General features: G+C 46.1%; 1 protein-coding gene across 1 annotated transcript in view; it reads right to left on the reverse strand.

Moving 5' to 3' along the window:
• npas3 (neuronal PAS domain protein 3) overlaps positions 1–25,349 on the reverse strand; it is a gene marked incomplete at both ends in the record, with an annotated part of 230,156 nt that overhangs the window by 17,676 nt on the left and 187,131 nt on the right. Inside the window, one exon of the mRNA XM_083682974.1 lies at positions 17,355–17,532. Coding sequence (XP_083539100.1) covers positions 17,355–17,532 — 178 coding nt within the window. The remainder of the gene's footprint in view (positions 1–17,354; positions 17,533–25,349) is intronic.

Here is a 25,349-nt window from a genome sequence, read left to right on the forward strand (position 1 = left end):
AAAGACGACTCCTTCAAAAGGACAAATAATAATTTGCGCTCCTTATTTATGCGTTGTCAGAGTGCCGTGCTTCATTTTCCTGATGAGAGCCTTCAGGAGCCAACCATCTCAGGGATGAGAGTGATGACATTTTAAAAGTATTACTTTCCGTGTGGTGAGTGTTGACCATCAATAACCCGCTGGCAGTTCTTTAGCCCCCCACTGCCACCCCCCACCCACCCACCCCCCCTCTGGCCCCCTCACTCTGACAACCACATCCATGAAACCTCTCCCCCACACACTAGGGAGAGCTTAGCAAGCTGCCAGCCTGCTTGCCCAGACACACAGCTACGATAGCTAACACACACACACACACACACACACACACACACACACACACTGCCCAGACACACGGCTACAGTAGCTAACACACACACACACACACACACACACACACACACACACACACACACACTGCCCAGACACACAGCTACAGTAGCTAACACACAGGCACGCTAACGTCTCTCTGTATGACTTGTAGCCCTCAGCCTCGCAAACTCCCACTAATATTACTCAATTTACATTTATATAAATATTAGTACCAATTCAGAACGTCAAGCGTTTTTAAGGGACCGATAAATCAAGATAGAGTATGTAGCCCGTGGCCCAGGCAGGCTCCCTCTAGCAAGAGTGTGTGCTAGAGAGATTGTGTGTGTGTGTGTGTGTGTGTGTGTGTGTGTGTGTGTGTCTGTGTCTGTGTGTGTGATAGAGAGAGTGCATGCATGTGTGTGTGTGTGTGTGTGTGTGTGGCCTTGTCCTCTGCTCTGGTGGTGGAGGTCCCTGTCTGGCCTATAGCTGATGCATGGGGGCGTCTCCCTGTGCATTAGTAATGATAGATCATCCACCAGGACCTGTGCTAATTGGAAGCCACCACAGGCTGCTTCCATATTGAGAGGTACAGGGTGATTTTTCAATATAGCAAGAGTATGTGTGTGTGTGTGTGTGTGTGTGTGTGTGTGTGTGTGTGTGTGTGTGTGTGTGTGTGTGGGATACGAAGTATATAGAGCGGGACTTGCGTTGGCAGCTTTCATAATGAGAGGATGACAGGGTAAATGCAGCCAGACACCTTGTCCTCCTGCGTCATCTCTGTCTGTCCCCCCTCGTCCACTCCTACTGCCTGCCTCTGTATGTGTGTGTGTGTGTGTGTGTGTGTGTTTCTGGTGTGTGTGTGTGTGTGTGTGTGTGTGTGTTTGAGAGAGAGACAGGTATTAAACATATACAGCTAAATAATGCATAATTTCAGTTTAGAGGAACAAAATAATAATTTTCCTCTGTGACACATTCAACTAAACATCAAATAATAATTTACAGCTACTCTGACTGGAATCTAGTGTGTATGTGTGTGTGTGTGTTTGTATGTGTGTGTGTGCTCGTGTGGGCATGCGTGTGTGTGTGTGTGTGTGTGTGTGTGTTATAAGAACCATTGAGAGAAGCAGGCTCAGGTGCCGTTTCTACATGATTGTCATCCACCTAAGACTGCTAGACAGTGTCGGGGAGTGTAACATCCATCCCATAATGTCCTGGAGTGGTGCCTTCTCTACCAGACCTCCCCCGAGACCCTCTCAACAGGCACCTCTTAGCTTCTAATACAATATAGAGAAATGGTCGGGTTTCCATGGCAACTCGCTCCTCTCTCCATCACAATTTGCGGCGGGCCCACTTTGGTGATTTCACATACATCCATTCACTCTGAAGGTGAATTAAGATAAATAAGAACATATATAGGGCCACAATATTCTCTCAAATAGCTTGCAATATTTTCTCCCGAAGCGAGTTATGAAGTTAATTGTTGGAGAGAAAATACATATTTTCACCAAAACATGGACAGTTAATATAGTGAGACCAAAACCATGAAAAAAAAAAAAGACTATTTAATGAGTTTGTAGCATAAAAGTAGCAGTCCGAAGCATTTGCTGTAAAAAAAAGACTGCCAGTGATTTCAAGCAAAACATGCTCTAAAAAACAGCCCTCTTTTAGAGTCAATTCCTCCTAAATTGAGAAGCCTAGTAAATGATACCACAGCCACAGCCAAAACGATTCAACATTAATAACAACCAAACATTTAATTATTTCCCTCTCTTTTTAAAGAGCTAATTCCTCTAAAAGACAACCCCAGCCTGAGTCAGCATGTTAGTGGGTGCAGCGAAAAACTCTAAATACGGGGGTGTGTTCAGAGCCGAACGGAGGGATTAAACGTTGTTAACAACCATAAACAGTGCAGATCAATTAGAAGGTGAGAACGCGTCTGAAAGGCTCTGAAGAGTGAGGCGATAATTACAACCACAGTTGTAAAGGCTTTCAAAGTGCTCTAATTGAAGAGCGGTTTACCTCAAATTGACATGCGGCTGTATTTCCCTTCGGATTCACTTAGCATTCCAAACAACCAACTGCCGCAGCCAAATAGTCCATCAACAAAAATAAAAAAAAAGACAAGGGTTGAGTAACTATGATTTTATGAGTGTTGATTAAAACTACTCAATTAAATGTGTTAAAAAGAATACATTGTAGCCTTGCCAAAAGAGTTCAATAATAAAAACATGATATGCGAAAGTTTATCTTTTCAACAGAAAGTTTACAGATCTACATGTCGGAATCGAAGTAATGCTACTGCCACAAAAATACATGTGATGCACCAGTTCAACACCCTAACTCCACCGCTCCTGATTATCCTACTAGATCAAGGGGTCTCCCACTCTGGTCCAGGAAGGCTCCCGGGTATGTACCAGTGGAGGCTGGTGGGGGGTAGAAACACACGTGTTTGTTACCGTTCCTCATTCCATGCCATGCATTACAATGAGCCCGTCCTCTGATTTCTACCTCCACCAGCTTCCCGTGGTGTACAGTATGAGAGCAGCTATTGAAGGTATGAGTTCATGTTGGCCTAGTACTAAGGGGGGGAACACAGGGCTGTCCTGATAGACGTAGGAGTTCGTAGTCCTCCAGGCACAAACAGCCTCCACCATCTCCAGTGGAGATTAAAGCTTCCTGCCCTGTCAACGATGTCTCCCTGACATCTCCTCCCTCTGGTCAGATAACCCTCTGTGGTCACACGCACGCACGCACACACGCAGACACACACACACGTGCACACACACACACACACGCACACACACACACACACACACACACACACACACACACACACACACACACACACACACACACAGTCCCTCTGTGCCTCTCCCTCCTGTCTGAGCTAAGATCTCCAGCCTGTGGTCAGATAACCCCGTGACCTCCCAGCCATCTCCAGCATGCCTCTCTGTGGGGGTTGCCCGGGGCGACAAGATCCATCCATTACAAGTATGCTAATGTCAGGTGACACAGTGACACGCGGCCACTTCTTATCTGCTGCAGGTCACTGAGGCCCCGTGTCCACGCTGAGCGGTGCACTCACCCACCCACCCAGGAGTGTGTGTGTATGTGTGTGTGTGCGTGTATGTGTGGCAGGCAAGGGAGGAGTGGAAGTGTGCCTGAATATGACATCATGATGCGCAGATGTGTGTGTGTGGAACCATGGCTTCTAGGGGGAGTATTTCCAGCCCACTGCTGATCAGACACAGGGGAGGGTGTGTGTGTATGTGTGTGCGTGTGTGTGTGTGTGCGCGTGCGTGGTTAATGGAGATCAAACGTAGCAGGTGTACAGGAGGGAACAGCAATAACACTTGTCATGGCGGAGACTCCAGTCAGAACTAATGAACAAGACCAGCTAGATAAACACTGATTCTGCTGCCATGATGCCTCCCGAAGGCAGCACTAGCGACAGGAGACGGAAGAGCAATGGATTGGAATTTGTATCAATTTAACTTATTCATGGCGGCACATTTTTCTCCTGGCTAAGTTAATCAATGTACTGAGGAAACGTCCATTATCATAGAGGATAGTGGACTTCACTCATGGCTGATTCAGAATGAGGATAGATGGGTGAGGCTCCGAGCCCAGATGGTCTGTCTATGGGCGGGGGGGGGGGGGGGGGGGGGAATCCAAAAAACATTGAGGAAACCTATTCATCATAACCAAAAAATTGATTTAGAGAAGAATTCATTCACTACAAAGACAGGCAGGAACATGTCATCGAAAAGAGGCGGAACCTCAGGGGGTCAGAGGTCGTTTCCCTGGAACACCAAACACCAAAGCCCGCGACACGGAAACGCACTTTATGAATCGAGAGCCTCTAATGGGGTTCTGATTTGGGAGAAAGCCTTCAAAGCCGGTTGATAGAATTTGGCATATCATTTTAGCCTTCCCCCTCTTCCTCCTCCTATTCCTCTTCTCTCGCGGCCCCTCCCCAGTCAAAGTCCTTTTCTTTAATCAAGTTGCAGGAGAGACAGCGCGGTGCACAGCACTGGGGGGGGGGGGGGGCTACAGATGGCTGCTTAACTCTGTTATGTTCAAGCTTGACTGACCCATTTCATCAGCTCTGTCAAAGCCTTGCACTGATACATGTTGACAACATTTAATCTTAAAAATTGAAAGAAATGAATTAATATGCAAATTCCATCAGCTTTGTAATAAAAATGTCCTTGGAAAAAAACAGAGAACACACCCCCCAGAGGAATAGCTGGGAATTACCCCGGCTCCGTTGTTCTGTAAGTCAGGCCGAGGTACACAAGTCCTCCAGGAAATCAGCGCCGATCTGACTTGGAATATAATGATGATGGAAGAACAAAACAGGAGCAGGTTGAATAAATGGAACGACATGGGAGAAGGCCTGCGAGTCTTTGTTATTCACTTTGAATTAATAGGATTACTTTCCCCAGCCTCACGTCCACACACACCTAAAACCATCAACACCTCCCTATCAACGCTGCCGTCTGTGTGTGTGTGTGTGTGTGTGTGTTTGTGTGTGTGAGAGAGAGAGAGAGAGAGAGAGAGAGAGAGAGGGGGAGTGTGTGTGTGAGAGAGTGTGTGTGTGTATGAGAGCCAGAGATATGGTGTGTGTGTGTGTGTGTGTGTGTGTGTGTGTGTGTGTGAGAGTGAGAGATATGGTGTGTTTGTGTGAGAGTGTGTGTGTGTGTGTGTGTGTGTGTGTGTGTGTGAGTGTGTGTGTGTTGTACGCATACAATTAAACATTTTTTGCAGAGCAGAGGAGGCCACTGTAGGGAGAAAGAGACATTTTCTCATTCTTCACGAGGAGCGGGTCGTCTTCGGGGACAGAATCTTACAAGACAAAGATTATCCATACAAAAGAAGCAGGTGTCTACAAGCAGTTCTCCTGTGGAATTAGCCAAACTATAGGGCCTAATTATCTGTGGAGAAGGAACGGATAGAACGAGTGGAGGAGGGAAACTTTAGTGTTTGAAGGACAAATAACTAATTAAAAGGAAACACCTCACCTTAGTTGTGCTATCTGGACAAACCTGCGTGTGTGATTGCAATGCTCTCTGAGGAATGCTGCCATTGCCAAATACACTCATAGAAATTCACAGAGTGTGTGTGTGTGTGTGTGTGTGTGTGTGTCTATGAATGTATGGCTGATAACAAGAGATGGTTGTGACAAATTAGACAAAGAACGTCTAGACAAGGTCGCAACCACCTCTAATGGAACATCTTAACGTCGGCATATTGATGAAGAAAGTGAACTCCATGTTTAACAACTAGGATAAGTGACTTTTTAATTTCACAACTCCTTTTACATTGAATATTACCATGACTATAGAAAATGACAGCAATTACTAAATAAATATACAACACTGTTTTCTTTTTGTCTTTAGTCTGTCAACTAAAAACTGATATGATATCATGTTTCTCTTTTATGTTTTTATATTAAAAACTCTTCCTTCTGTAGGGTGTGTTTTGCACTTAAATCTAATTAGCTTGAAACCTGAACATGAATTACAATGTTAGTACACAATTATAAGTGAAGTATTACTATCGAATATCACCATGACTTAGTATTAAAGTGATATGGTATTTCCTGTTACTTTGTTCTCTGCTGAGCAGGTGGAGCCTCTGAGATCACAGAGTTTTGGCTCAGCTAGTTAAACGCGATCTTTTCTTCAGAGCAGACGTGGTGTGTTTTATTCAGAACAGACGTGGTGTGTTTTATTCATGTGTGTTTGTGTTCAACACTCCTGTTCCTCGCGCCTTTGTTCCCTTTCTGTTTAATAGGCGTTTGAAGACCGCAGCGATTAAGGAGCTGGAGATAGGATGAAGGGGCTAGGTTGTTCAGAGCTAGCTCCCACAAATCTGGACGTATATTTTATTAAAGAATGAGCACATTGTGAAATGGTTCCCGCAGGAGTGGGCTGTAGTCTACACACCATCATGCAATTATTAATATTGCCATTCCCTGTAGATATTGTCAGTCTCTCTGATGAAGAATTATTCTGATCCTATTAGATAAAGAGTAGCTTTGAAATAATTTCTATGCTATTAAAATACGGATCTGAATTTGTCTCCCACTGTCTGATAACAAATGCAAATGCAACCTGGCTGAGAAATGGATTGGTTAATGTATGTGTACACAGAACACCATTTTTATACTGCGTATGTATGTGTGATAATCTCTCCTGACCAAACTGTTGTGGCTGGCGACGCTGACAGTTGAAGCTTCAGGTCTTCAGGCATTCCTATCTGCTCTGAGCGACTGAAGAAATACGCAGAAGAATTTCATAAAAGTTGAAAATCAAATACATAATCACCTCACAGAGCTCTTATCCTCTCTGAGGAATATTATTCTCAACAATAAAACAAGTTTTCTCCAAAACATTTTCACCCCTCTCTCCCGACTAACCCTTCCTCTCTTCCATCTCTCATCTCTTCTCGTTCCCCTTCTCTCTCCTTCCCCTCCTCTCTCCTTCAAACTCTCACTTTATTTCCTATCATATTCCCTCCTTCATTCCCCCCACCCCCCCTCTACACAATCTCTCTACAATCACTTTCCTCCTACACACCTTCTTCCTCTTCTCCTCTCGTTCCTTTTCTCTCCATTTGTTTAGTTTCCTAAACCTTTCCCCCAACCCGTTCCCTAAAATATCCCTCTATGCCCTCTCCTCTTCCCCACCCTTCCCCTCTTTCTCCTCTCCTCCTCTCCTCCTCCTCTCCTCTCTACAGCGATGCTCTCGGCCAGGCCCCGGAAGATCAGAGCAGCTGCAAAAATAATGAAAAATGTGCAATCCTTACGGGGCGCTGCTTGTGCACACACACCTCCGTACGGGCATTCATCATTCGCCAGGTATTGTCAGGGAAAGTTTAATTGCATAAACACTCAGTAACTGTCCTGTCATATTTCTTGTCAGACCCGGATTCCCTCTCCGGGCTCACTATCTCGCAAAACTATAATTGAATTGCTACCGAATCGCACTGGAGCTGAGGGGGAGGCAAGGGGGGGAGACGGGGAGGAGGGAAAAGGGGGGGGCGGGCGGGCAGGCGGGGGAGGGTGGGTTCTTATGAATAGAATTTGTTTCCTATCAGCAGGTTTGACAAATTGTGTCAGCGAGGAAAAGCAGGAAAGATAATTTCCCCAGTTTATTGGGAGGAGAACCTGTTTGCTGTTAGCCACCTTATCTCACACAAGGCTTTATACCACCATAGTTAAACACAAATATAGAGAGGGAATCTGGAGCAACAAAAGCCATCCAGCTCCTCCAAGAGAGGAGGCCAGTCTAAACAGCACACAAAGCTGCAAATAAGCCCATTATTTACTCCGCAGAATGATCTAAGAGATGCATTTAAAAGGCTGCTGGACCCCGAGTACCTAGTTAGATTGCGCGTTTTCCTATTTCTATGAATAAATGCCTGTGAAACACACTGACCCGCCTGGCGTATGGAAATCAGCCAGAATACCAGAGCAGCGCCGGGTTAGCCATTATAGCAGCATAACTCAGACATCCCAATATTTCATGTCTGATAGGCTGTCTCCCGCCATGTTCTTATTCAGGAGGGCGGTTTATGTTGAGATGAGCCTTAGTGGAACAGTATGACTTATTTGTTTGTGTTTCCTGTCAACAGGTTTGGTGTTTAATATTTGATATTCCGCCCCTCTGCATAGATTCAAAGGGACAGGGCCTTGTCATCCCCGACAAATTGAGAATAAGTCAATTGCTTTTTTTCCCTTTCTTTTTCTTTAAACAGAACGTGTCATTCTCATCCTGTTTTTCCATCTTCTTCGATTAAAATCTGAATTACACATCAATCTTTAATATTCAAACAGCAATCTTGTCGTAACGTAAAAAAAAACCCAAAGACCACTATGAAACCAACTGGTCGTCCTGGTTTAGGCCTTTGATTCTCCACCTCTCACCGTTTGAATTACGCAGCAATATAAATGTAATGAATATTGAAATGACCAGCTTTCTTACGCTACGAAAATGTACTGTACCCACTACACTGTATGACCAACAGGTCTCCCTGGTTTAGGTCGACAGTATGACTCTCTTGATCAGAGAGGAGCAGCGGAACTCTGAACTCCAGAGTGTTTCTGTGTGAAAACACGTGGAGATGTCGGCAGCTTTATCAAAAGCTTCCCACAAAGCACTGTAGCGCACGCTCCCATGCCCTTCCCTGGGAACAGAGGAGAGGTAATTCCTGGTCCCCCCCCCCCTCCTCCTTTTACCCCACACTGATAAAAAGCCCTTTCTGACAACCTTATCTGCCCAAATAAGCTTAAATAAAACTGGCTTCTAATAGTCAGGAGACCGCTTGATCCTGCCTTTGTCTCCTCAAAGCTCTGACGCTTCCTTCTTCCCAGTGATCTTGTTCTCTCCTCGTGACAGAATTTTCAATCTTTTAGGCCGGCTAAGCTGTCATTAGCTTTTTTGTTCCTCTTTGGGGATTGTTTAGCGTATGGATGGTGGAGCCGTAGAGCGGTTTGATACGGCAGAGCTCAGGAGCGAGGATGATGATGATGACAAGGGGGAAACACTTTTAAAAAATGTGATTGAAGTCCTTTTTTTTTTTTTTTTTACTAAATGTAGGAGATGGGAGTTTGACAGCAGCTCTTAACGAGGGTTAAAGACAAATGCTATAGTGTTCATGTAGAGTCAAGCCCTGTCAGAGGTGTTCACACACACACACACACACACACACACACACACACACACACACACACACACACACAAACACTCAATAATTGCCTGCACCTGCAACCGTCATAATTACGGTTCAAAGTGGCTGAGGTGTCGGCTTTCAGAGAAACTAACACCTTTCTTGTCTGACGTTTAAACAGCATCAAGAACAAACATTTATAATTAAGCACAGAACTGTCAACTGTAAGTGACAGAATTGATAAAAAACATAAGACGATTAAGAGACCAACACGCACGCACGCATGCACACCCCCCCCCCACCACACACACACACACACACACACACACACACACACACACACACACACACACACACACACACACACACACACACACACACACACACACACACACACACACACACACACAGCTTTGCTGACCACAGCTACAAACACAGAAAAACAAATTACCTTATTGTCAGGGAATGTTAGATTAATAACACAAGCAGAATAAAAGCCATAATTCATCAACACACAGTCTCATATTCATAAGTGAAAACTATGACTAAAGAGTCTTGTCCAAGTCTGGATAAAAACTATAGCTTTTAGCATAACATAGCGTATACATTAGATTCAGTGCTTTGTAAGGAAAAATAAAACAGTAAATCATTTTTTTTATCAAAGACTGGCTGTCACATCAAGTCTCTGTAGCCACGGCGATTGATGAGACATTTTCTTAAATGAAGTTATGGTATTTGCGAGTGATTTAATTTAAGACTAAAGTTAGAGCTTGGGGACAAATGATCACATCAGATGATTAAAAAACATTTGTCTTATGCGAGCGATATACTACTTTATTTACGGTGGCTAGTTTATCAACACCTTGTCTAAGGCCCTAACATAGACGCTCTCTGATGAAGAGATAGCTACTTTCATAATTGCCAGGCAACTTATGACTTATGACTCCTCAACAAGAAAAACATCAACAGGAATTACCACTTGGAAAATGTTAGTACAGTACTTGTGTTGACGTGTTGAATTATGAGACTCAGACAGGTGACTTGGGGTACAGTAAATCATTGATACCATTCCTCATTCCATGCCATGCATTACAATGAGCCTGTCCTCCGATTTCTATCTCCACCAGCCTCCCCTGGTGCAACATCAGTTTGGTACCGTAATGAGGATGCCCATAAGCTTTACAGATTGTTTGTGTTTCTAGATGAGTTATTGGAAATGTCTTCTGGATCTTTTGTATGGTGGAAAACAAAATGTACACCTACAGTAGTGTATATTTCTGTAAAATAAGGGTGAAATGAAATTAAAAAACACAAAAAATATAAAAACTATGAAGGACCTTCTCTCTGGGTCATGTGTTGTTAGAATGCCTGCTGCAGGTTTGTATAGTTAGATCCCCTATGGGATTTCCCTATGGAATAAACACCAGCATACTGCCTGCGCTTGATACCAAACCAAACCACCGTCCACATCTTCAACCATCACAAGTCCCAGCAGCCCTCTGATCTGTGGTTAAACCACAACAACAAACACATCAGAATCAAGAATCAAAGCACTAAATCCAGAAATCTCTGTCCTAGTCATGTTTCAAATAACAATAAACATTGCGACTGCAAATATCATATTTCCTCAAGCAAAAAACAAAACAAAAAAAAAACACAAGACGCAAACAATTTCCCTCTTTTCCACAGTCTGGCATTTACATTGTGAGCAGTATAAACACTGGCAGCTCTGTGGAGCGTATGTTTATATGTATGCATCTCAGTGGAGGCTGGTGGAGGTTGAAATCGGAGGACGGGCTCATTGTAATGTATGAAATGGAATGACGAATGATATCAACACGTGTTTGATACCATTCCTTATTCCATTCCATGAATTACAATGTGCCCGTCCTCCAATTTCTACCTCCAGAGGCCTCCCCTGGTGTATCTGTAGATGAAAGCAGGGACAACATCACAACAGAGATGGATGTTTGTTTAATTGAAAACATCCTTCTGGTGACGGAGAGGCAGATGGATGAAGGGATTGGATTTACATTCCTAATCAAACGGAGACGTGAGAGAGAATAACCAAACGCCATCCTTGAATAACCAACGGCAGTGTGTGTGTGTGTGTGTGTGTGTGTGTGTGTGTGTGTGTGTGTGTGTGACAATAAGGTAGGTATCCACGGTCACAAACGACAGTATATAACCTCACAGTGTGTCATGTTCTACCCTGTGTTAGATCTGTGAACAGGAGCCAGACACAGACTAGACTCAAGAGCATCTTCAATGGAGAGTCTTCATTGTATTGACATAGTCAGAATAGTAAATGGCTGGTGGTGTCACATTTCTGCACTACTGTTACAGATGAATTTTGCTCCCAACACCACAGGTTTAACTATAGTGGTTCCAACAACTGTCAATGGACATGCATGCACACACACAAACACACACACACACACACACACACACTCAGTCTGACGCACACCATCAGACTTTAAATAAGGCAACAGTAGATAGCTGCACTCCTCTGACAGCAGGCCCTGTGTGTGAGAGTATATCACACCTGAGCACACATGACCGCAACCAGCCACTGTAGCTCCCTGTCCAAATCAGATGACCCCAACCAGCCACCATAGCTCCCTCTCCACCTCAGATGACCCCAACCAGCCACCATAGCTCCCTCTCCACCTCAGATGACCCCAACCAGCCACCATAGCTCCCTCTCCACCTCAGATGACCCCAACCAGCCACCATAGCTCAGTGTGAGTGTCTCAGCTTGGGGTCATCTCAGCCTCTAGGCCTCTCTGAGGAGCTCGGGTGCCTTCCAACCACCCCCCCCCCCCCGGTCCCCAGTCCTTACACACCACCAACTAGGTCTACCTACGCTTGCAGATCTGAGATGACTCTGTAGGTGTAAGGACAAGGCAAGGTGAAGCAATCACCATACTGCTTAAACCAACCCAGTCCTCTCATATCTACAGGAGGGGCTAGTGGCTAGGGGTCTCTCTCTGGAACTCACATATTCTCTCTCTGTCTGGCCAGGGGCAGGAGACAGGAGCGACTGTATAAACATCTCCTGGAGGTCTATCTGGAGAGCCCCCCCCCTCTCCCCTCTCCCCCCTCACTCTGACTAGCAGGGCTGGGAGGGTGAGGACAGGGCCAGCCACACTGGGAGAGACACACACTCTCCCCTCCTCTCTCCTCTCCTGGCTGACATTAATACACAAGAACAGGTGGAGGTCATTTCTGCTTCCCTCTCCTATTCCCCAGGACAGGAGTTGGCCATCATACACACACACACACACACACACACACACACACACACACACACACGCACACACATGCGCAAGCATGCACGGAAGCAAGCAAGCACGCACGCACACACACAAATGCTTGTGCACTCTTAAACACACCAGGAATAATTTCCTACCAGGTAGTTAACAATTATTTTGACCAACAGGACTTTAAATCTCTGCATACTCACACCAGTGAGAAAATATACTTAGACATAAATGTGATGAGTGTCCCTCAGAAGTTTGACTACGCTGTGACATGATATTATATTAGAATATGCGAGATATGAAAGGGGAGTTATATTTCACGTCGGAGCAGTGAGCTCTTATGCTGTCATTCTGGCATTATCTTAATTGTTCATGTTCTATTGTAAACACCTCATACAAGTCCTCCAGCCTTCGTTAAAAAAAGTAATTCAAGAAAATTCTAATAATAATAGTCCGCGATTGCTCATTGTGTACTCTGAGGAATCTAATTAGGGTTATGAGAGCTTGGCAGTTTGAAAAAGGCTAATTCTGTTTTACTATATTTCTACCCTGAACTTAATTTCTTTTTTTGTTTAAAGTGTTTTAATGTGTTCTCACTCTGTGTATGGCATACAGTTGAGATTTGATGAATTCGAGCACATTTTTAATGTGTGTGGGTATCATCATATGTTTATTGTGCCTATACAGTGCCTTCGGAAAGTATTCAGACCCCTTCACTTTTTCCACATTTTGTTGTGTTATAAACTCAATTTAAAATGGATTAAATTAAAAGAATTAGCCATCAATCCACACACAATACCCCAGAGTGACAAAGCGAAAACAGCTTTTTAGAAATTTCAGTAAATTTATTAAAATTGAAATACAGAAATACCTCATGTATATAAGTATTCAGACCCTTTGCTATGATACTCTTAAAATGAGCTAAAATGTAAAAATGTCATCAACAAATCACTCAATAAGTTGAATTGAGTCCATCTTAATGCAAGGATAATAGTTCATGTAATTTTGGAATTAATATCTTTGTTTTTATAGGGTCTCTGATTTGCATAGGAATCAATTACACACTGTGTGGAACAGGTTGTCAATACAAACTGAGCAAATGGAGAGGAACAAAACTGCTCAGGAATGCGACCCTGAGGCCTGGGGAGACTTACAAAAATCTACAAAGTTGAATGGTGGAGAGGAAAAAGCACAGTCGATGGGACAACATCATCTCAATCACTCTACAAAATTGGTCTATAACCAAGTGGCCAAAAAGAATCCCTTAATGGAAAATAATCTATCTCATATCCATAATTGTGTTTGCAATAATGAATTCAAGTGATACAGCAAAAAAAGTAGCTGGAAATGTGTTTATTTGGTTTTACTACAAAGCATTAAGTTTGGTACACAGTGTGTAATTAATTCCTATGCAAATCAGAGACCCTAGAAAAACAAAGATATTAATTCCAAAATTACATGAACTATTACCCTTGCATTAAGATGGACTCAATTCAACTTACTGTGTGATTTGTTGATGACATTTTTGCATTTTAGCTACTTTTAAGAGTGTCATAGCAAAGGGTCTGAATACTTATATACATGAGGTATTTCTGTATTTCAATTTTAATAAATTTACTGAAATTTCTAAAAACCTGTTTTCATTCTGGGGTATTGTGTGTGGATTGATGGCAAATTCTTTTAATTTAATCCATTTTAAATTGAGTCTATCACAACAAAATGTGGAAAAAGTGACGAAAGCCTCTTCTTCATCCTGTGAAAGACCAGAGCCCACTTCTCTGCACATGCATACAGCCCAACCCCCAAGTGCGTGTGTGTGTGTGTGTGTGTGTGTGTGTGTGTGTGTGTGGGGGGGGGGGGGGTTGAGCTCTGGCTTGACAAGGGTATAGGTTCTGGGGCTCTCGGCAAAGAGCTGTATTTGCATTTCAAATGTCACATGCAGCAGACACCTGTTATAGGCCAAAGAAGTAACCACACAAACCAAAGGTCTAACCTACTGGGAGAGGGGTTCTCACACACACACACACACACACACACACACACACACACACACACACACACACACACACACACACACACACACACACACACACACACACACACACACTTCTACTGCCCACAGCTGCATGCAGAAAAGCTCCGTCCTTGGGATACAAATGACAAATGTCCCGTAAATGACATAAAACTTAGGTGACAATAAACTCAGGCTAACTTAGTAATTATGATGAATGTGTGCAATTACAAAGAATTATTCAAATTTTGTTGCACTAATAGCATAATTAGCAACAATAATCAAGGACTTATGATCCTTATATAAGCGAAAGCCTTGGACAATTACACTGTTGTGACAAATAATGAACCACTTAGTTTTAATAATTCTACTTCAAAATAATCCAATATTGTGTGGATGTATTTGTGTCTTTATTGTATGATAGTGGAGTGTCCTTTCAGGCCGGGGCCTCATGCTATCCCCTTGTGAGGCCAGCGGTGAAGAAGGGATGATTAAATATGCATCAATGTCACAATGTCACATATCATTACTGCTAGTCACACACTAACATGGGAGGGGTTTGTGTGTGTGTGTGTGTGTGTGTGCGTGCACCAACGCCTTCACATGTGTGTGTGTGTGTGTGTGTGTGTGTGTGTGTGTGTGTGTGTGTGTAAATTTCCTCCAACATTAACATGTACTGACATGCTCCACGGGCCTGTCTTGTGTGGAACTTTACTGGGAGTAAAAAGGAATAGCAATCAATAGATGAGTCCCCTGTGGTCCCCGCACGCGGCTGATGGATGGAAGCATATTGGAGGAGGAGAAGACGCCGATGCCTGTAGGATATTACAGCATAAACAAACAAAGCCTCTCCTCCAAACATTCTCTACACAATGTGTTTACTGAATATTGACTAGACAACAAAACACCATGTAAATATGTGAGGAGTGTTACTGCCAGCCAGACTAACTGGTGTATACTGTTTCCCCTGGGGGGCGGGGGTGGTGTTGGGTGGCGGGGGCCTGTGGTGGGGGTTGGAGGGGGGGGTCTCGGTTGGCTTCTTTTCTAAGGCCTCCACTCTTCCAGCAATCAGCCCACTAGGGTGTTCCTTCTCTGATCCACTCGGAGCATGGCGTTCCACCCACTCCGCAGCCGTTTGAGTAGAAAACCATTTCATCTTCAATGTTCTAATGACATCCTCCCGCTGGTGGAGGTAGAAATGGGAGGACGGGCTCATTGTAAATGCACGGGACGGTATGGGGAACGGCATCTAACCTGGCAGGCGCTCTCCTTCATCAGAGCAGCCTTGTAGACAAACAGCAGGTTCACCAGGCTACGCTAGGTTACTACAGCAGCTCCAGGTCAAACCCTGCCTCTACCACAGCTTTATTACCCAGTGACATGCCCCGGAGAGAGAGAGAGAGAGGGGGGGGGGTGAGGGGGAACCAGAAGAGGAGTCCCAGCTGTTGGTATGTAAACTAGAGGCTTGATAACAGTACTGTCCTGCAGGTACGGCTCAGAGAGACGTGACACGTCCCTGCTAGAGCTGAGACACAAGGGTGTGTGTGTGTGTGTGTGTGTGTGTGTGTCAGAGGGAGAGAACAGCCTGGTGTTCCCTTAAACCCTGAAACACTGACTTCTTTCTCTTTCCTTTGGCACTCAGAGAGAGGGAGGAGAGGAGAGGGGGAGAGAGGGAGGAGAGGAGAGGAGAGAGGGGGAGGAGAGTAGAGGAGAGGGGCAGAGGAAAGGAGGAGAGGAGAGGGGGAGAGAGGAAGTGTTGGAGGTGGGAAAGCGTTGGGTGCCCTTTGTCTGCTAGTCCAGCCCATTCATAATGAGACCCTGTGTACACAAATAAATCTCAATGTCAGGAGCCCATCGCCCCCCCCCCCACCACACACACACCCCTCGTTCATTAGATTCCTCCTCTCTGTCCCTCGCCAGAGAAATTAACATTGGGAAGTACTCTCCTATACACACACACACACACACGCACGCACGCACCCACCCACGCACGCCCCCCCCCCCCCCCCCCCCGCCCCCCCCCCACACACACACACATAATATACAAAGACAGGAATCCTCGTCTGTCCTCCTTCCTCTCCCTCTGCCAGTGTGAAATATCTCTTGGCGGAAAAAAAGGAAGGGAGAAGAAACGGCAGGAAAAAGGACAAAACCACAAATGTGGAACTTCAATTAATTTAAAGCCCCAATCAGCAAAGAATAAATCCTCCGCCGATCTAATTACGGCGTGTCTCTGAAGACCGGGGCCGGCACAGCCAATCTCCCCCCTGTTTGAACAGCCTGATGAACTAAGGGACTGATGGATATCAAGTCATTTTGTTTAATTTATAAATGGATTTTCCCCTAATACTTAAATTACCATCAGTACAACACAATGAAAATGGGAACATTTGGAAGGCAAAGTCTATAACAGGCCTGCAAAGAATTCCAATGAGGAATGTCCCCCCTTGATTCGTTCTCTTCTATACAATTCCACTAATTAAATTCGGCAGGCAGGGTAAGCCGGTGGTACAGTAGGAGCTTCTCTTCTCCCGGTGAGAATTTGGGGGCCATTGCTGGAGACGCTCGCCAGACATATCATGTCACACAGACACACCCGTAACACATAAGTGCCAAGTAATTACACACACACACACACACACACACACACACACACACACACACACACACACACACACACACACACACACACACACACACAAACAAACAAACAAAGACATGTGCGCACACACACGCGCACACACACACACACACACACACACACACACACACACACACACACACACAACTAACATCTACGGGCCAAGTAATCATAGAAAAAAAAAAAAAACTTTCAGTACAAGCCAACAAGCCAACTGAAAAGTTCTGTTCTAATGTTTACACTTATTACACCTGGTTCAGGGGGTCTCGAAGAAGGGGAGGAGGAGGGGGGGGAGGAGAAGAGGAGGAGGAGTGGGAGGAGTCTGAGCTGGTGCCGTCCTCTGTGGCACTGCCCTTAGAGGGGAAGCCTCCGCCTCTCCCCCCCTTCCCTCCCCTGCCCGCGGGGGGTTGCCTACCTGGTTCTGGGGTCTCGGAGTGCGAGGAGGAGGAGGCGGAGGACGCCCCGTCCTCCGTGGCGCTGCCCTGAGAGAGGAGGCCTCGGCCCGGGGGCAGCTTCATGCCCAGCTGCTCCGCCATCTCCACATGGTCTCCAGGGTGGACGTAGTCAAACACACTGCTGCCCGTCAACTCCACCTGGAGAGGGACACACACACTCAGAGGGTCAGCATCCTACACACACAGTATACATATTCATATCTGTACAGTGTTTAGTATCATCAGCACCATCCCATGGTTGTGTTGTTGTGTTGATTTCTCTTTCTAAGTATCTAGAGTATGAGCTGGGGGAAGAGTGTGTGTGTGTGTGTGTGTGTGTGTGTGTTGGCTTATTTTTACACCATTCATTACTATTATCATACCTTAGTGCGTGCGTCTGTTTGTAGAGTGTGTGTGTGTGTATGTGTGTCTCCGTGTGTGCATGCGTGCGTGCTTGCGCGGTGTGTGTGTGTCTATGTGTGTTTCCAGAGGTATTCCACACCCTGACTCCTTCTCTCAGTAACAACATCTTAACCCATGCCAAATGCCCACTCCCCTCCCAAACTGGAACTTAACACCCACAGTCAATTACAAGCCACTTTAGTTTATTCTAAAATGAAAGAAATAAGAATCCCTAACCTTTCACCGGTCTCATTTACTAGGATGAAAACTAGGATTTACTAGGATGCTGTCGTTAATTAAGGATGACAAGGAAAGGCAGCGGACCGCTAATACACCCCTAATACAGTCTCTCACACACACACACACACACACACACACACACACACACACACACACACACACACACACACACACCCCTTCCGTTACTCCTCTAGACTATCCAACATGGTGTAGGCAACTGGCGTGTGTGGTTAGGGTGTGTGTGTGTGTGTGTGTGTGTGTGTGTGTGTGTGTGTGTTGGGGGGGGCAGTGTTTGGCCATGCAGCGCTGCTGTGATCAGGTTGGGGCCCACAGGGACTGGAGGATTACATGGGAATAATCTCTTTAATGTCAAATCCCCTTAAGCAATTTAGTCCCTCATAAATGATCATCCCAAGCAGAAACAATGATTAAGAAATGAAAATGATACCCCACACCATGAGCCGGTTGTTAGCAACATGTTTACGACTCAGAGTGAAATTTGCACCTCATTGTACAGCTGTAGACTCATTAAAAACTGGGTAATGCTTTAACGTTTCTCTCACACCTTGATACTGCTGCATGATGTAATTACTCAGCTCATCACCACCTTGCAAGTACACAGCTATTACTCAATTAGTGTGTAACAGAAAAGCTATGAATACATTGTTATTACTCATGTCATTACAGTGTTATTACACAGGGTGTGATAAGAACTTCATGTAAAGTGTTTTTCCGAACGTCCTTCAGAGCCCCTGTCGGTTCCGCTATCCAACAGGAAGCAAATGTTTTTGCAAAATGCATGAAGGGCAGATAAGATAAACCAAGACAAACAGCGTCTCTCAACAGTGTTATCGTTATGATGTCTCTATTGTGTTGATGTCCTTCTCCGCGCTTCTGATGAAAAGGCAAAAAAAACAAAAACCCCGCTGCGTCGACTCCGATGATTAGATTTATCTGAAAGGAAAACCCTTTTAAATGATGCTTCAAACTTTGTTGCGGAGTGGTTGATTTTCAGTAAAAACAAATGATGCAGGTTGTAATTACTTCAGAAAGGTCAAACAGACAGCGTTTTGTTGGAGGCGCAGCGTATTGTGTGGTTGTTTATCAGAGAGGTAGAACACCCACAACGAACGCCTGCTCTCCCTTAGCTAGATTAGCTTCTGCTGAGCACCTTCAGCCAGGAAAACAACTTGTTTACTTGATTAAAGGAATGAGTGTCCCTTGCAGTTTTTCAGAAGTTCTAGTGAGCAAACAGAACTGAGGTTAAAACTCGGATAAATGATGACTACTAGATTCCGGGCTTGCAACAAAATCAAGGAAGCAAAGTTTAAAAAAAGTCCTTTCAGCTCCAGCTTTAGGACCAGGGGAGCAGTGGTGGGGGTAGGAGAGCTGGGGAGATGGAGGAGGGTGGAGGGGTTAGAGAGAGGTGGAGAAGGGTGGAGGAGGGGTTAGAGAGAGGTGGAGGAGGGGTTAGAGAGAGGTAGAGGAGGGTGGAGGAGGGGTTAGAGAGAGGTGGAGGAGGAGTTAGAGAGAGGTGGAGGAGGGGTTAGAGAGAGGTGGAGGAGGGGTTAGAGAGCGGTAGAAGAGGGTGGAGGGGTTAGAGAGAGGTGGAGGAGGGTGGAGGGATTAGAGAGAGGTGGAGGAGGAGTTAGAGAGAGGTGGAGGAGGGGTTAGAGAGAGGTAGAAGAGGGTGGAGGGGTTAGAGAGAGGTGGAGGAAGGTGGAGAGGTGAGAGAGAGGTGGAGGAGGAGTTAGAGAGAGGTGGAGGAGCGGTTAGAGAGAGATGGAGGAGGAGTTAGAGAGAGGTGGAGGAGGGGTTAGAGAGAGGTGGAGGAGGGGTTAGAGAGAGATGGAGGAGGGGTTAGAGAGAGGTGGAGGAGGGGTTAGATAGAGATGGAGGAGGGGTTAGAGAGAGGTGGAGGAGGGGTTAGATAGAGGTGGAGGAGGCCTAGCAGACAGTTAGGATCTCTACCAGATTACAGCTGAATCTCCTCTCAAACAAAAAGAGGAACAACAAGAAAAAAATCACTTTCCCCTCCTTTATTCCAGAGACCCTGTCCCTAACACCAGGCTTTAACCCTGAAGAGCAGCACCCCTCCCTGGGCTCACCGGAGTAGGGGAGACAGTCACCGCCGTCCACGTTAGTAATTGGATTAAACTGCAATAATACGAGAGATGACAGCATCGGTGGCCGGTGTGCGACAGTGCCAGCGCTGCTCTCCGCCGTGTGAATACATTACACACACAAGTGCTTAAAAAAAAAAATCTATTTCAGAATGGAGATGAAATGCTCCGGCCTATCTCTCTTTCACAGACAAGCCCCTTTTGTGTCCCATTATCATTCATGAACACGACCGATGACTATTTTAACTGTATTACAATGAGACCCCCTTCTCTCTCTCTCTCTCTCTCGACTCAAGCGTCTCAACAATACACTCGTCTACCTTAATCTCTGTGATGCCCAGATGAGGGAAGGGAATGGGGGGGAAGGGGAAGGGGCAGGGGGGGGTGGGAGTGGGAGGGGGGTGAACAATGCGGATCTCGGAGGCGAAAACTAATACAGGCTCAGATATTCATATTGTGGCGAGGTAAAGTGGCTGTGTTGTCCCTTACATGAGAGGGGGGCAGATTACACTCTGTGATTGCAGAAAGGACACTTGGATTACAGAGGAGTTGCGTTTGCATTGTAAATGAGGGTGCTCCTCGGCTGGGGTGGTGAAGGATGGGGAGCGGAGGGGAGGAGGGGGGGGCAGAGCATTCATTCCTGTAGAAGGTCACTCAATAATATCTGCCCCCCCTCCCCCTACCGTGCCATGCTTATTAAGACCGACTGGCACGTATTAACGCAAACACCTGATTCACCCCATCACCCCCCCCCCCCCCCATCGCCCCACCAAACATAACACAGGACTTCAATGGTTGGTTTTAAAGGAAGGAAGCCCTTAATTAGGGGAGGCTTCAGAAATGTCATCTTCCAACATGAACTGTTCTGCTCCATCAAAGACATAATCCACCCTGTCAAATATCATCACATGACTGACAGGCAGTGTCCCAGACCGCTTTCTTTTCTTCTCTCTCTCTCTCTCTTTCTCTCTCTCTCTCTTTCTCTCTCTTGTCTAATGACTTCAGAGGGTTGGAGAGAGAGAGAGACAGGGGGGGGCTGGGGGGAGAGAGAGAAAGGGAGAGAGAGAGAGGTGGGGGCTGGAGGGAGAGAGAGAAAGAGAGAGAGAGAGGTGGGAAAGGAGGGGGGGCTGGGGGGAGAGAGAGAAAGGGAGAGGGGGGGGGGGCTGGGGGGGGAGAGAGAGAGAGAGAGAGGTGCGGGGCGTTCTCTCTGTATCTCCGCTGCCTCTTCACCCTAAACAGGATGTACTGTAACTAATCACCGTTCCTTACTCCCCTATGCCCCCCCCCCGCCCTAACCCCCTGTGCCCCCCCCCACCTCCTTCTCCCTCCTGCCTTGGTGCCCTCAGGGGGTTGTCAAGTGTCACTGTTCCTCGTTCAGAAGCTGCTATCAGGAGACATCCCTTCATCCCTTCATTATGACACAATTACTCCCTGGCATCAAACAAGTGGGCCGCTTGGCACACGCTCACATCACCTCCTCTCACCTCTTCTCACCTCCTCTCCTCTCCATGGTGTTTCACCTGTTAGTCAACCTGCCACCAGAGCAGAACTGGCCCCTTGGCAGCGTGTGAGAAAGACAGGATGAAGAGAGACGTGAAGAGAGGGAGTGTTTGGTCGTTAAGAGCCAACTGAGAGGTGGGCCTGTGTGTTGTCACAGAGAGGAGAGGAGAGGAGAGAGGGAGGGAGGAGAGGAGAGGAGAGAGGGAGGGAGGAGAGGAGAGAGGGGGGAGGAGAGGAGAGAGGGAGGGAGGAGAGGAGAGAGGAGGGGAGAGGAGAGAGGGAGGGAGGAGAGGAGAGAGGAGAGAGGGGGGGAGGAGAGGACAGAGGAAGGGAGGAGAGGAGAGAGGGGGGGAGAGGAGAGAGGGAGGGAGGAGAGGAGAGAGGGAGGTACACCTGAGACTGAACCTATGTCAGAGGAGACAGGACACAACTGAACCGCCCCTCTCAGCCCACTGTGGTTTACATCACCATCAGGGGAGGCTGGCGGAGGTAGAAATCAGAGGACGGGCTCATTGTAATGCATGGAACGGAATGAGGAAGGGTATCAAACACGTGGAATGGATTACAATGAGCCCGTCCTCCGATTTCTACCTCCACCGGCCTCCCCTGATCACATTCATGTATCCACTGAGGCCTCCCATGTTTCCGAGGGGTTTGAACAGTCTGACTGAATTAAAGGCGTGTTCTGATTGACACCACGGAAATAAGGGAAATATTCAGACTGATTCAGAAAGAGGACTGTAATTAATACAGACGAATCAACTGTCAGTAATTTGACAATATTTGATCCTGAGAGGTTTTAAATGTCAAAGCATGTCTTCAGACATCCATAATTTAAACAGTCAGATATCAACACCCTCCCAAGAGAAAGGACCACATTACCCAGGACTCCTTGGGAGAGGAAAAAAAAGGAGGGTAGAAATTAACTTCACACTCACGCCTAAAATATCGGTGTGACTTTGTAATGCACTAATCAAACAAATTGATGTTGGCTCTAGGGTTCAGAATTAATTACTGCATTTAACATTAGCTAAATTTAATATTATAAGTTTGATAGTGTATAATTACTCTTGTATTAATGATTCATAGTATATCGCCTTCGATTGATAACACTTGGCATAAAGCGGCGCAAGTTAATTTTTTTTAAGCGAAAATAGACGCAGTTTTCTTTATTTTTTACATATTGTGGCTATGAGGTTGGAATAACTGGCACCAAACTAAACTCAGTAATTACTGACTTATTCTATGAACAGCTGTCTAAAAGGAGAGAAAGAGAGAGAGAGAGAGAGAGAGAGAGAGAGAGAGAGAGAACAGCGGAACAGCCTTTATAATCGTCCCTCCATCCCTCCATCCTGAACATCTGACTGACAGAGGTAGAGTTGACCTGCTGCTCTCCAGTAAAACTATGGAAAATAAACCCCACATTAGCTAGGTAGAGGGCAAACGCAGCTGTCTCCCCCCTCCCTCCCCCTGCCTCCTTCCTCCCCCTATCTCCCCCCTTCCTCCCCCTGTCTCACCCCTCCCCCTGCCTCCCCCTGTCTCACCCCTGCCTCCCCCTCTAATGTATTCCTGCCTGGTATCACACTACTGTCTCTTCATGTAGAATATGTAATATCCATTTACCCTGGTGAATATATCTCTGCTTATCGCCGACCGCTTCAAAAACAAATGGAAGGGCAGCACAGATAGCGCGTGTCGGAGGAGAGAGAGAGGAGGGAGAGAAGAGAGAGAGAGAGAGAGAGAGAAGAGAGGGGATTTTTTAAACAAAAAGTGGCTTAAAGCAAGGCCGGCAATTAGAGCCAATTGCAGCTGTCTTTTCATTGGATGAACCCAGGGGAGCACCCGGCTACCTGTCTGACCTTGGCAAATGGGAGTCCTTGGCTGAGCCGGCGACCCGGCGACCCCGCCTCTCACATCCAATCTCCCTGGCGGAATGCGGTGGAACGCCGGGGCGACCTGCCTCATGCAAATCTCCCTCTCCCTAGCGAGGCCCGCTAGAAAACTACTGCCTAATTAAATATTTTTTAACGATGTGAGTAATTTTTTGCCAAGGGGTGGATTTGGAAGGGGGGGGGGGGGGGGAGGGAGAGTGGAGCATGGCGGAGGGGGGATTTAATATGAGATCACAAAAGATGTTCCCTGAGTTGATTCTGTAAATTAATGACTAACTATCTGCCTTATGATAAAAAGCACCGAGCGCCAACAATGAAAATGAAGTCGCTTGAAAAGAGAAACAGCCTCAAACAGCCTCAAACAGCCTCAAACTGCCTCTCCGCCTGCCTGTTCTTCATCCTTCATCGGCCTAATAACCAAATGCTTTCAGGGACCAGGAAAAAAAACGCACAAAAAAACAAACCTAAAAGGGTTTTGGAAAGTGTCCATGGCTGCGTTGTGTATCCCATGAATATGATGGATGATACGGGGGGGGAGCCAGGCTCGGGGCAGAGAGGAGGAGGAGGAGGAGGGGAGGAGGAGGAGAGGAGGGGTTGTCAGCCAAATGACAAGGTCTTCTTATTTCACCAATCACACAGACAGATATACACAACTGTACAATGCTGTCCTTTTCCTTTTTCCTTTTCTCTCTCCCTCTATCTCTCTCTCTCTCTCAGATTACACTAACCTTTAACAGGCCTGAGAACTGCCAAGCCTAGATTTACTGGAAGAGCAGTCACTCACCCACTCTCTCTCGCTCTTTCTCTCTCTCTCCGTCCATCTAACCCTCATCCTCTCTCTTTCGCCCTCTATTCTCCTTTCCCCCTTCTCTCTCTCCGTCTCTCTCCCTCCCTCCCTCCCTCTCGCCCTCTCTCTCTAATACTGCATTGTGCCACTTCTCCTCCAGACCTTAATCCCCCTCTCCTCCCAAACTAAAGCCTGTCACTTCAAGAGAAATGGAGAGGCTTGAGGGGGGGGGGGGGGTAGAGAAAGAGAGAGAGAAAGGGATATATATATATATATATAGAGAGAGAGAGAGAGAGAGAGAGAGAGAAAGAGACACAGACAGACAGAGAGGAGAGGTCCCTCTCAGTGCTGGTGTATTCTCAGTGATAATGCACCCTGCATTACGTCCGACGGGGCAGGCCAGCCATTAAACACATGGAGACTCAAACGCCCCATCAATCACTCAATCTGCTCATTTATTAAACACAGGGACCTTGACGAATGGGCCTCTCCAAGGCTGCAGCATTACTGTGCAAAAATCAACTGTGCTGTTGTAGTGTTGTAGCGTACGTGCCCGGGAGCACCAAGCAACACAGAGCCACTCTCACACAAAACAACAGCGTCAGAGAGTGCAGCGGTGACATCCCCTTTAGTCACCTGACAGGTGAGCGGAGCTCCGAGAGGAATATATGCATGATGTAGTGTCGCAACATCATAATAGTCTAACTCTTTAAATTCCTATTTCATTCAAATCAACTGTGATGATACAAACAAACAAACCAACACTTGTGATGATAAGGGGTGTGTGTGTGTGTGTGTAGGTGTGTGTGTGTGTGTGTGTTTCTATTGAAGGTTAAAAAATCATAAATGGCTGAACTTTAAATGACTGCTCTTTATTCTGAAAAGCTGCACTGACAACAGACTGAGAGAGAGAAAGAGATAGAGAGAGAGTGAGAGAGAGAGAGAGAAAGAGATAGAGAGAGAGTGAGAGAGAGAGAGAGAGAGAGAAAGAGATAGAGAGAGAGAGAGAGAGAGAGAGAGAGAGAGAGAGAG

Source organism: Argentina silus, assembly GCF_951799395.1.
Source record: "Argentina silus genome assembly, chromosome: 13".
Classification (NCBI taxonomy): domain Eukaryota; kingdom Metazoa; phylum Chordata; class Actinopteri; order Argentiniformes; family Argentinidae; genus Argentina; species Argentina silus.